This window comes from Melospiza melodia, chromosome 3 (assembly GCF_035770615.1).
Source record: "Melospiza melodia melodia isolate bMelMel2 chromosome 3, bMelMel2.pri, whole genome shotgun sequence".
Classification (NCBI taxonomy): Eukaryota; Metazoa; Chordata; class Aves; order Passeriformes; family Passerellidae; genus Melospiza; species Melospiza melodia.
Window position 1 is genome coordinate 128,870,071 of NC_086196.1, and position 14,010 is coordinate 128,884,080.

The 14,010-nt window shown below is 37.7% G+C and overlaps 1 protein-coding gene across 5 annotated transcripts in view; it reads left to right on the forward strand.

Moving 5' to 3' along the window:
• KLHL32 (kelch like family member 32) overlaps nt 1-14,010 on the forward strand; it is a 118,930-nt gene that overhangs the window by 27,183 nt on the left and 77,737 nt on the right. For all 5 annotated transcript variants that reach the window (XM_063153044.1, XM_063153048.1, XM_063153046.1 and 2 more), the window contains exon 3: nt 1,743-1,923. In XM_063153044.1, the coding sequence (XP_063009114.1) occupies nt 1,743-1,923 (181 nt within the window). The remainder of the gene's footprint in view (nt 1-1,742; nt 1,924-14,010) is intronic.

Here is a 14,010-nt window from a genome sequence, read left to right on the forward strand (position 1 = left end):
ACAAATTATCAGTCAAGTTATGTTGAATTATTTTATGTATTTTCATTCCTAAATTCCAGTTAAATTGCCTTTCATGTGTATGCATTCTTCATATGTTATTAGCACAAGGGTTACATGCAATTGATTTTTCACTTTGGTCACTGAATTGAAAAATGGATTATGATAGAACTCAGTTTAAAATCCCAGATATGTTCTCTATTGAATGAAATAGTCCTCTGGATGATGGTGAAAAAAGCAAGAGCAATGAAGGTCTTGATTTACAACAGTGGGAGAGAGGCTAATAAAAACAGAAGTAAAGAGAAACCATCTCAGGGCATCATTAATGTATTATACTTGCCCTAGTTTTAGTCACTTCGCCATAGAAATTACAGAAGAGAAATAACTGTTAAAAACAGTTCTCTTGTGTTTAGCAAGTTAGATTTCTTGATAACTGTCATTTAGAATATGAGTTGGGTTCCACAAACAGAACAGCTGAAGAAAAAAAGAGTAATTTGAATGAGTCCTTTTGAAATGTATTTAGGGCATGTCCATATGTGAAACCTGAACTGTCAGAGAAGAAGTAAAATTCTTCTGTTCACTGAAAATTCTTCTGTTCACTGAACACTCTGTTCCTGTGTTATTTCTCTTTGGCCAGCCTTCTTCTAGAAGTAAGGTTTTAGTTGTCTTTCTAAAAGAGCAGGTTAGATTAGAGCAAACAGTCTGCAAGGCAGGTCTGCAGGAGTTTACAGGTGCCTGAGGTGCAGGAGTAGGATGGGCAGAGAAAGGAAAATATCACAGCCCCACAGCTGCTGCATAGTACAGGTATGCAGTGAATTACATGACTGTGCTGGAAAGATCATGAGTTATTCACCCCTTTAAAAAAATCTTCTCTTTGATGTCTGCTGAGATGACTCTCTGTAAACTCACCTTCTATAAACACACATGTGGATTCTCTGCCAATTTAAATTTGTAGTCTCACAGAGCTCAAATCAATTGCATTGTTTTGTACCAAAGAGGATTTACTGATCTATTTTGATTTGTTTCCATTTGCATCAACAGTTATCTTGTCTCTTCCTTTCACTACAGAGAAAGGAAGCTGCAATCAGGCAGTCCTAAGCTGGATTATGTGGGAAACTTATATTCATACATGGAAATCTTCAGAGGTGGAGAAGGCGTTGGCATTTTAAAATTGAGCAAAAATCCTCTCCCTTCCCCCAACACAAAACAGACAATCAAAAAACACTACAACTCTACATAAATATGAATAGCCTGAAGTGGTGATTCAGACCACTTCATTCAGAATCAGACTTAAACAGGCCACCTGAGACCATGAGGCATCATACCTTTTAGTAGAACTTCTGGCATGCATACATAGACCCTCCTTTTCATCAGTCCTTCAATTTGAACCACTTAAAGTTTTCTGGTGGTCCATTGACCTAAGCCCTCTGTTGTCCTCATTTAATCCTAAAATTAATTAATCCTGTGAGTTCAGCTGACTTCTGGTACAGGAAATGAGAAATCAGAACCATTGATGTTTTTAAATTTGAGTATATAATCAGTGTTCATAATGCTTTGTCATAGTGAGCTTTTCTTCTGATGTCTATGCTGTGTAAAGGTTCTTGCCTGACAGGGTTCGTGACTTTTTTGCTTTCCAAGAATTATCAAACTTTCTTGTCTTGTTCTGTATTCCTGACAGAATGTGCTTGTTTTGTACTTTATTTTCTTTTTGTTTTTGACAGAGTCTTTCCCCTTTCCCCTCTCAGTGTTCAGGAAATGCTGACAGGTCAGAGGCTTTGTCAGTCTAGCTCCCACAACGATGCTGTCCTGGCAGCTCTGAACCAACAAAGAAGTGATGGCATTCTTTGTGATATTACCCTTATTGCTGAAGAGCAGAAATTCCATGCACACAAAGCGGTCCTGGCAGCCTGCAGTGACTACTTCCGAGTAAGTCCCAAGATTTTTCTATTTATATAATTATATTAAAAATTGTCATTGTGGAGGATGGAGATAATTATAAATATCATATTGAACAAGATTTAAATTTGCACCTTTGGATTATTGCACACTCTGTAGAGTATACAACTTTAAGTATCCATAGGAAAGAAATGTTGAGAACCTAAATCAGATTTTTTTAATAATTATTTATGGTAAGTCTTCTCCTCCCTCTGCCTCTATCAGAGATAGTCAGTGCACATCTTTCTATGAATGTAATGCCCCAGTAAAGGGAGAAAGTGGAAGATATTTTAGTATATAGAAAATTTTGTAGAACACATGAGAGCTGTGATTAGAGGATGGTTGAGAGACTGAGGGAAGTCCTCACTGTGGTCTTCAACATCCTCACAAGGGAAAGCAAAGGGGCAGGCTTTCTTTTTTCTTTTTGTCTTTTTCACCAGTGATGGGACTCGAGGAAACTGCATGAAGCTGAGTTGGGACATTGAGGTTGGATATCAGGAAAAGTTTTTCACCCAGAGAGTGTTTGAGCGCTGCAACAGGCTCCCCAGAGAAATGATCACAACACCACACCTGTCAGAGTTCAAGAAGCATTTGGACAATACCCTTGGGCATGTGGTGTGACTCTTGGGGTGTCCTGTGCAGGGCCAGGAGTTGGTCCTTGATGGTCCTGGTGGCCCCTTTCCAAGTCAGCATGTTCTATGATTCTGTGATTAGAGTATGGAAGTATGGGGTGAGGGAGTTTAAATTTAATCTTTACTATGAGGCTGCTGAGGCACTGGAACAGGCTGCCCTGAGAACTTGTGGATGCCCCATCCCTGGAAGTTTACAAGGCCAGGGTGGATGGGGCTCTGAGCAACCTGGTCTAGTGGGAGGTGTCTGTGGCAGTGGGTTTGAAACTCGGTGATCTTTACCCTTTCAACCCAAGCCATTCTATGATGCCATGATAAATGCAATTTATTTCAACTTGAGATTGGATTTTTTGTCAGATGTAAATGGTTGCTCTCAAAGAGGAAGCTATAATAATTTCTTTAATGTGATAAAACTTATTTTCAGAAACAAATGTTTCCAAGATGTAAAATAAAATATTCCCTGGGAAATCTGATTCAGACAATTCCAGTCTAATTCCAGTGTAGAATTGGAGTAACTGAAAAATCATGTTTGCTCATAGGAAAAATATCCTTTATATGAGGCAGTTCTACTAACCTTTATTACAATGTGCCCACTCAAAATGTTGGACCATCTGTAGCTGTGTAGTTCACTGGTATTTTTGAGTGTGAGTCATCCTGTTGTTAATTAGAGACTAAAGCTGAAATTAATTTAAAGGTCTATTTTCTCTTACAAAGTAAATTTATTAAAAATTTTGTCTACACAGTAATTGTAGTGTGATGAACTTCGTTATGAGGATCTTTTTGTCTTGTTACAATAGTAATACAGTGTATGACAACTTCTCTATATCTCTGATTACCTGAGCATGGTTTTTATCTTCCTGTCAACTCTCTCTGACTTTTGGTTAGAATTTAGACTTAATTTATTCTGTGTATTTAAGAAATGTTATTAACCTTGATCTGACTTTTGCTGTGATGGTGTTGAGCCAATTGATTGCTCATTTTTTGAGCTTATCTGCATGCTTATGGGTTCTGCTGCAGCATGGTTTGTACTGCCACGGTTGCTGATGTTGCTTCATCGTGATGCCCAGGCCCTGCTGTAATAGAGATTGCTTTGCATTTTCATTTCCTTTAACCCCAGTGCACAGAGAGGAATTCTGGACCTTTCTACTTGTAGCAACTGCTATGTATACTTGCAGTTATAAATATAGCTCCTGTTCTGGTTTGGTGGAAATATTTTCATAAGGGTCCATATCATCTGCACCTGTGACACTCTTTCCAGAGCTTATTGTTCCTGTGCATAGAAACATCATGGAAAGAGCACCTCTGCCCAGTGTTTCAACCTCTGCCCAGTGTGGTAGAAACAGCCTCTGCTTTGGTCACTTATTGATTCGTGTTGAGATCTGGGGCACTGTGATTTATCCTGTTATTTCCAGTTGAGTTACTTGGTAATGACTGGACAGTAGCTGCAAGTTAAAATCTTAATACCCTTTATTGCTACATAAATATTTTTCATTTTAAAGGCATTGAGATTTATGCAGCATTGAGTAATTTGGTCTGCCTCTAAACTCTTATGGTTTAGTAGGATGCATTCTTCAGACTTTAGATACTAGCTATAAATATGGAACTCGTGCTTTCTGAAATCAGGAAAACAGGTTTTTATTAATAGACAAAAATCTTTTTTTAGAATATTGTGAAGATCTATATTCTGGAGGAGGATGGCAAGAAAGTTACACTGTGTTCCTAATTCTAATAATTTAGAAAAAGCAAGAGTCAATTAAAAAGTAATAATGTTTTGAGAGATATTATTGATCTTTTCATATCTAGGGAGATTTTACCTAATTTGAGCTACTTGGGTATTCTTTTTCTAAGACTTAGAAGAATTAAGCTTCTTCTTCTAAGATTTAAAAGAATCAAGCTTAATTTTAGAGTTGGTAAAAAGAAAGAGGCATTTCCAGAGGATGATAAAGAAAAATAGCAGATTTATTCAGAATGACATGAGTGATGATCTGGAAGTGCTGGATCTCTCTCAAGTGGCCATAAAGGCCAGTGTCACGTGCTTCAAACTTAGCTGTTGTTACTATTATATAGCTTTTACCCTTTTTTTTTTTTTTTCTGGAGGAATTCTTAGACAAAACTTTCAGATCTTCTGATTCTAACCCCAAAGTGATTTATGAAGAACTCATTGCCATGTGGAACTTGCCAGGATGGACCTACTGCTGGCCAAGGCTTAACCAAGCAGGGGAGGATAGTAGCACCTCTGTTATGTGTTAAGAAGGGGGAGAAAAAGTAACTGTACAGATTTAATTGTGTTCAGAGAAGAGCAGGGTGAGAATATGGGAGAGGAACAACTGTGCAGACACCAAGGTCAGTGCAGAAGGAGAGACAGGAGGTGCTCCACGTGCTGGAGCTGATGTTCCCCTGCAGCCCCTGGTGCAGCCCATGGTGAGGCAGCTGTGCCCCTGCAGGTCCATGAGGATGCAGAGATCCACCTGCAGCCCCTGGGAGATGCCCTAGCCAGAGCACTGGATGCCTGAAAGAGGTCTGGGGAACCCTGGGAAACCTGTGCTGGAGCCAGATCCATGGAGAGAGAAGCCCATGCTGGACTTTGCTGGAGTCTCCTGGTAGGACTTGTGACCCTGAGGGGAATCCAGGCAGGAGGAGCCTGTCCTTGAAGGACTGCACCCCATGGAAAAGTGACCCACACGGCAGCACTCTGAGGGGATCTGTTGCCTGTGGGATGGACTCACACTGGAGAAGTTCATGGAGAGCAGTCTCCCCTTGGAGAGACCCCACAGTGCAGCAGGGGAAGGACTGCACGCCCTGCACAGCGGCAGAAACTGCTGGTGATGAACTGACCACAACCCCCATTCCTTGCCTCCGTGCACTGCTGGGGGAGGAGGGAGAGGTGGGAAGAGGTGCAGGGAAATAGTTTTAAATGTTTATTTTACTTCTCGCTGTCCTGTTCTGATTTTGTTAGTAATGGATTTTGTTAACATCCCCATTTTGAGTCCATTTTGCCCATGGTGGTATTTGCTGAGTGATCTCTCCTGTTCCTTATCTCAACTCATGAACTCTTCATTATATTTTCTCTCCACTGTCCATTTATGAGAAAGCAGCTTTGGTGAGTGCCTGGCATCCAGCCAGCATCAGTCCACTACAGTCTTTTTTCCAGGTCTCCAAAAATATGTTCAATTCTATGCAGGACTCTTATCAAAATGAATAATTTGTTTTTACTTTTTTGCCACTATTGTAAAACAGCTTCTATAAGAGACTGGATGTTTGCTTTCCATGGAGGGTTTGTATAATTTTCTGCAGTTTTGTTCTGTGTCTACTTTGATTAAATTGTAGTGTTTTCTTGAGCAGTATATTTTCTTAGAAATTGATACTTATATCTTTCTTTTATTGGAAAGAAGAGTTTGTTAATGCTTTAGAAGAATACCAGAATGTGTGTCATTTTACAGACTGGGGCAGTTGGAGCCACTTGTGTGAGGAAGAGTGGACAGAGAAGGCCAGAAGTTTCCTTATCAAATTTTTTTGAGATTATAGTTTGGACTAAAATCTTTGGCTTTCCTAAGACAAGCTGGAGACCTGAGCTTCAGCAAAATAAAGGCCAGCCTTCTAGGGAACCAGCAGACCTTACATTCTTCCTGTTGGTGTAGTTAGTCTCACAGTTCCAGCTGTGCACAAACATTGAAGTTTAAATCCTAAGAGTAACTCCTGGTTTGGAAGTTTGTTATATTTGTACACCAAAATTTTGTGGGTTTTCTCTTTATGAAAAAAAAGTCCCTTAGGGAATTGGATACAAAGACTCTGTACACAAAGTTAAACTGCAAGATTAGACACTTGAAATTTAGGAATTTAAATTTATTTTCTGCTCCTGAAGTACCTCTTCTTTCAGAATGTTATAAGGAATATAATAGTTATCTCCATACTCTAAAAGACTACTATAAAGAATAGTAAACATCTATTTTTATGTGTTTTTTTTAAAGCAAGAAACATCATTTTAGACAAACTTTTCCATATTGACATGCTGTGATTTGCCATTTGTCTCAATCTATTGCACTGAGAAAAGGCAGTTGAGTTAATATGTGTAACTGTGATAGCTCTAGCAAGCTAAGTCATTTCCAATTAAAAGATTCCTCTGCTTTTTTCCCCTCTGGGAGCAAGATGAAATGTTACTGCATGACTTCATTAGTAGGCATTTACAGTGTTGGCAGGTGATTATATAACCTCAAGATTTTCTTCTACAAAATGCATTGGTTTTACAGTCAGAAAAATTCTTCTTCCCTGCTTTTCATTTGAGTGGGTTTTTAGTTGCAGGACTTTTATGTTTCTCAAAAAGATGCAGATTTTCCATATAATTTAGATGAACAATTATATCAATTATCTGGAATAGATTTTTAAATGTCAATAATATTCAGATTCTTTTGCCACAAGGAGCATGCTCAACTCTTAGAAGAATTTTTCTTATCTGAAATGAACTACTGATAATCATTTTGCACACAGACTTTGTATTACTAATTGCCATAGTTGGCTCTTAAGCAGTTTCTTCTCACGGATTTTCTATGCTCTCTTCCCTGCCCATTGTCAGATAGTTTCCTCCTTTGTCCACATCATTGTTCATATTTGACACTATATTGCATTGTTTCATGATAAGGGAATTAATTTTTATAAACCAATCCCTGAGGATTGAAAGGGTGCTTGATGCAAATAGCTTTTGAAATCCTGTTCTATTAATCATAAAGAGGAACAAACTCTCCCTGATATGTCTTAGAGACGGATCTAAAGACCTAGTTCTGAGAAATCAGGGCTACCTGCTGCCTTTGCAGTACATTGTGATTTTGTCTTTCAGTATTTTACAATTGCTATATGTCAACGAAAAAACAGTATCTTCCTTTCTACCATACCCTCAAAGTGATGCTACTTAGAAATTGTTTTTCCAGATAACCTTTAATAATGTAAGCTCTTCCCATTGGGCCAAATCAGCTCTGTTCTTCCAAACAAAGAGTAGTTCTGCCTGCAGTCCTTCCCTAGCCCCAAGGCCCATATGGATGGGTATGGCTGCCTCTGAACTTCCTTCCTGGAACACAGGATAAGGGGCAATGGCCAGAAATTTAAATAAGAGAAGTTCCACCTCCACCTGAGGAAAACTTTACATTGGGCATAGCATAGCCCTGGAATGGGCTGTCCAGGGAGGTCTTGGATCTGTCTGGTTTTGTGAACATGTTACTTATATGCCACCTGTTGAGAGTGAGAACTCAGTGCTGCTTGCTTCTCATTAGAAACAAAGGAACTTGCCTAAAATAGGAGGAGGCCTGGGAAAAAAATGAGTTAATTTACTAGAATATTATGAAAGTTTAAATGCAAATAGAATGTTAGTAGTAATTATTCAGTTATTCCAGTTACAGTTAAGTGTCAAGAAAGCTGCACATTCCTTCACTTCTCAAAATATTGTTTAATATAGACACTTAATTGTTTTACTACATTAAATCAAAGCATTGGAAGTAATATAGCATGGACAGGTGTGAGGTGTCTTTTATAATGTTCATCTGAACAAACTTTTATTTCTGTAGTATATACAAAAATGGTTTGCAAACTTTTTTAAGCTTTCTAAATAAATACTTTAATATTCTTTTGAAATGAAAAAAAATGGAAATGTATGTGGGTTATTTTATTTTGTTCATCCTCATCTTTGTGTTTAATGAGTTTTTGTTCTGTGAGGCTCTGAAGCAATTTTTCTTTGCTGCAGACAGAATTCCCACAGCTCAGCAGCATTGGTTCTGACAAAAACATCTACAAGAATATTCTCTTTTCTGAATTCTCTGTTCAAATTCCCAACAGTTTTATTCTGCCTGCGTAAATATGTTTCTGTTGCAATTCTCATAGTTCATGAATGAATTCATTGCAATTGTGTTGGATGGTAGACAATATGTGGTGGTATCATCTTGGGGTTTTTTTTCCTTTTCATTTCTTGAAGAGCCTGTATGGTAAGTGTGTACACCATAGCTGTGTATGGCAAAATCAGCTCTGCAGTTTGTGAGAAAGGCCATAGCAGGCTGTGGCTCACTGTCTCAGATGGGTGATAACAACATGGGGTGTTTGACTACTGGATGGATGCATTCTCTCACTTTAAAACCAGGAGAGAAAGGAGTCATTACAGCCAGTTCCTCTGGTTGCCCATTTTCTTCACTATGTTCTTTGCTTGCTTCAGGCTACCTCAATTCAGTTTTGCAGTGCTACCCTAACAAGTATTCTGAGTTTTGGCCGGGCTCGGCTGCATTTCTATGTGGCTTAGTGTTTGCCTGTGGAAACCAATTTATTGGGGCAGGCCTGTGGCAAAGAAGTGTTTTCTTCTCAGTCTCTATAGTCTGGTAAGGAACTTTCAGAACATTGTTGGATGCAGTAGATGCTCTTGTATATCTTGTAGTCTCTGTCAGTATCTTCCTACACAACCTCGGGAGAAATAAAATTATTCTGTGGGTGTAGTGAAGCTGAAAATACCCGAGGGAATTATTTGGGCAGCATATCACTTTAAGCTTCAGTGACTAGGACCCACATACCATTTTGATAACATGAGAAGTATCCAGCAAAAGAGACAGAGAGGTGTTAGAATTTTTTAACATTCTTGAAATAGCTATTTTTCTTTCGGATCCCCCCTCAGGGAGTGTTCCAGTCTCCTCTGTTTGTCTAAGAAGCTCATTGCAAAGCAATTCTGGCTTTTGTGTTGCACAACATGCTTGTTTGAATCCAGAGGAGATACCTGTCTTTTAATAAATTCTTCAGTTGCTTCATTGTCAACAGTGCCATTGTTTTACTTCCTTTTAACACCTTCATTTTAGTAGACTGAAATATAATGTTGACTAATTGAATTCATGTCACTGTAGGCAGTGAATCTTGTGAAAGGTTGGATTTAAGCAGTGGAACCTTTGCATTTGACTGTCCTGAACAGCTTTGTAAAGTTCTGCTGGTTGCTTATCTTTGGCAAGAGTTAGTCTGCTTGAGTCAGCCATGTTGCAAACTTAAGACATCAAAAACTTCTTTTAATCCCAGTCCTCTCACTGAATGACCTAATGTGTGTGATGAATGGATCAAACTGCCTCTCAATCTAATCTCAATTACCTGATAGGTAATATTTCAAAGGAGGGAGATGCCCTTAGTAGCCTCAGGTGAGAGCATAAGAACAGCCAGACTGAGTTGGATTGTTGGCTCCTTGCTTTAGCAGCAGCTCTGGTGAAAAAGAGTAAATCCAGGGTAAGTGTATGTGGTGTGTTCCAGAGAATTCCCCAACTGTGTTCATCTCAGGGACATTCCAGAGCAGGCTGTGATTCCTGTCTGTTCAGCAGTCCTTACTAGGTCTTCTAAGCTTTTCTCTTCTTACCCATTGGGCCTGTGTAAGATTTCTCATCCACCTTACAGGGTGGCCAACTGCCTGTTGTGTGAAGATCTACTTTTGTTGATAGGCAATCTTATTTCTGCCAGTTTAATTTGTTTCCTTCTAGTTCTTCTATTGGAAAAGATAACCATTGGTTCTTCTCATGTCACTCAATCATCTCTTTTCCTGAAAACTTTTGTCTTCATCAGATCTATTTAAATGGAAGCTCTGCAGGATGCTTGAGGAAGCTTCTTGCCCTTCTCCAAAGTTTTGACAGCTCAGGTATATATTTTGTGAGCTGAGGGTAAGGGAATTGCATGCAGTAGGCAAGGTGTAAATTTCTATATGAGCATAGGGTAGATTTCTGTTTTGTTGTCTCTTGCAAAAAAAAATTTCTAAGCCTTGATTACCTTTTAAATTTTTTTTCTTTTTTATTGCTGAGGACTGGGATGATTTTTTATTAAACTCATATGTTCATTTTTATAATTGCCATTTTAGAAGCCAGCTGCTTAATCCATGCCATCCTTTTACAGTTCATCACATTATCCATGCCTTTACTACTTTGCACGGCTTTGCCTCAATGGACTTTCTACCTGCAGTGCTCTTGCCCTTTTCCAGAAGTGCTCTGCATATGTTGAACATGAGTTGCTCCACAGGAATCATCACTCCCTGTGAAAACTGTCCCCATCTTTCCTTGTTCACTGTTTTATGTATTCAGTCATTATGTACCCAGGCAAAGATCTCTCCTCTTTTCTCTCTTGCCTAGTTTGCCTTCCAGGCATTTAAAGGCCTCTGTCAAAAGCTTTTTGTGAATCCACATTGTGAAAAAGCAATGGTTACAGCCCAGCATAACATACTCTTTGCCATTAGGTTGCATCCATCACTTCTATATGTATAGAACACAAGTTTGTTTGTGAATGTGTGCAAAAATCAAATTACCATCTCCTCAGACAGGTGGAACATTCTTAGCTACTGATAAAATAACCTGCCCTTCCAGGGCCACAGAGTGCCATCTTTGCAAATAGGCAACAAATGTACACAAAGCCCATTTTATATAAAAATTAGGAATATTAAGACAATGTATGAAATGTTCATCTGCATTTTCAGGAGCTCTTGTAGTTGGCACTTAATCATCTACCTTGCCAGGGTTAGATTTCAGCCAAGAGGATATAGGTATGAAGCCTGGAGAATTTATGGGAATAATTAAATTAATGTTGTTGTGGTCTGTTAGCTCAGAAGCTCTGTTAGCTTGTTTGTTAGAGTTGAAGGAAAAGCCAAAGGATAAATGAGCATGGTCAAGTGCAGACAGCTAAAAATAAAGTGAAGAGATGATTTTATAGAGCCATTTGTTCCAAAGGAAGTAGCTGATGGAGGGTAGAGTTTAGCTGATGATGGAAACTACTATGACAAATGACTCCAACATTAACACAAGCTTGGTTAGTCAAGTCATTCTTCTTTTATTTTGCAAATTGTTAGTGTTTGTTTACTTGTTCAGGTTTTTATCAGTAGAAGGGTAGAAAGAAACAAAGAAAAATAGTCAGTAAGCTGGTTTTATTACTTTGCCTTTGTATAAAAGAGTTTAATAAATATTTTGGTGGGAATTAAGGGTGATACTTCAGCAAAATTGTACTATATTTTTAATGGAAAACAAGATTTAGAGTAATAATGGAAAATATAAATATTTTAAAGGATATGAAGGTTATCTAGTTCAAACCCTCATAAAATGGGCCAGATAGGGAAGATATGTAGTGCAAACTCTCATAAAATGAACCATTTAAAATTTCAGCATTAGACTTTTCACATAACAAGTGTGCTTTTGCAGTTAGGATGCAGAATAGAAGAAATTGCCATAGTTTACTATTGCTTGGAACATTTGGATGTCAGTGCCTAATGACATTGACATCCCATTATATAAATGGTTTCTTAAAAAGGTACTTATAATAACAACTAAGATTGTTGCTACAGTTCTGTTAGATTATGCCTTGCTGTACAACTGTTATGTTAGAGCCTGCATTCACTAAGGTGGGACACTTGTTCTCATGGTATTGTATGAAGTATGTTTTTAAAATGAAGTTCCTTAAAGGTGTCCAAGTTTGGATTGTGGTTTTTCCTTGTAGAAGGAAAAAAAATACAAGAAACTTTGCCTTCCTGAATTAAATATATTGTGGTAGTTAAAATGCTAGTTCATAAGCTAAGTGACTTTTATTGCAATTTTATTCTGGGCTTGCTTTTGATATCACTTGCTAAAATCATCGAAGGATGTGAACAATAGGCTTATGCATTCACTGGGAAGCATTAAGCCAATTTAAGCCAAAATTTGCAAATGTGACTCATGCTATTCTGTGCTTGACTGGAAATGCTGGGAAAAAAATCTGGTTTTAGTTATGCTGCTTTCTTTATTCTCCAAAAGGCAGGCCTGCTTATAGGTGTCTGTTGTTAGGACAGACTGTACGTTATTGGAGTTTTATGCAGTTCTTTGCACAGCAGTGTCCTTGCAATTCAGTTTTCTTGCATCTGCCATCAAATAAACAATAATCTTGAGATTCAGGACCACCTGTGGTGACTTACTCATTTTGAAATATTGGAACTAATAACTTTATTGTATCTGCAATAGTTCACAGTTTTGTGTGGTTTTTTTTCAGATACCAAGTTGCACATGGAAATTGTAGAATTATTTTGTTTTTATGGAACTACTTAGGTTTTGAATATAAGTCTTTTTAGTGATGATGCAGCAACTCATTATGAGTAGCATGCTACAGAATTCCTTTTTCCATGTGGCTTAAATGACATTTGTACCTAAGCAGAGCTTGGGGGAAGACACATGGCACTGTTAAGCTCTGACTATCAAAACATGAATTATATTTGATGCAGGTTCAATCAAGGATATAACTTGCTAGCAACACATTTTTGCGATTTTTTTTTTTTGTTTAATTTGAGGTTTTTGTTTGTTTGCTTTTGGTTTGTTGTTGTTTCAGGTTTGTTTTGTTTTGGTTTTTGTTATTGTTTTTATTTTGACTGGGAATAAAGACCCTGTGCCTTGTTACAACCAAGAAAATTACTTTGTTCTTGATGGAATGTCTAATATACAAACAGGAAATAAAATCTCACTTCCTTAGGTTCTCTAAACAGTAACGTAGCTCTTTATTGCAATTTTTATTATTATTTTTAAGAATACTAAGAAAGGAATATCTTTTTGTATCCAGAGTGTGGCATAACAAGTGCCTTGTACATATCTTTGATTTGGTAAGCTTTTTGGGGCTGTATAATTTTGTATCACTGTTTGACACTGACATACTAAAAGAAACTCCAAAGGTTCAGTGGAATTTGCTTTACTAATGGTAATATGTGACACTTGAATACTGTGCATAAAATTGTATAGTTTGCTGCTCAGTTTTATCTCTTTAACTATATATTCTCTTAAACTATGAATGATAGCTGACCTTTCCGTTTCATAGGATTCATTTTAGTTGCTTGACAAATGCTTAAAAACCAATATTTAGGTAAATTTCTTAGAGCAGATGAATTACTGTAGGCTCAGGTATCAGTGACTGATGTTATGTGACATTTTCTCTGTGAATTTATATGGAACTTTTGTCAGAAGAATTGTGTAATGAGCCTCTTAATCATATTTCATGCAATTGGTATTGATGGATATGTTTTTCAGTGTTCAAGAGACTCCAGAGGACATGGCTGGTTGGCTGATGATTGATTTAGGATAGACAGGCTTGAATTGGGAGGGAAACAAAGCTAGTTATAAGGAGAACAAGCACATTTTTACATGCTGTAAAGAAACATCCACATATTAAATTGGCTATTTGGATAAGTATACATTGCACATCTAGAGCATAGTTGATATTTGATGTGGGCATGGTCATCTGTCAAAGCAATGTTTTGACTCCTGTTCATAGATTCTGAATGTATTCTTTTTTGTTGTGATAGGTGAAAACAGCAAAGGAAAAATGACATGCCTTATGTAATGAAGAATAAGAACATAAAGCTAAGGACATCCAAAGGTTATTTCAGGAGTGATAGAACAAAGTAGATGAAATAGATTATGATTTATTTATTTAATATTACTGTTACATGAACAGTGAATTG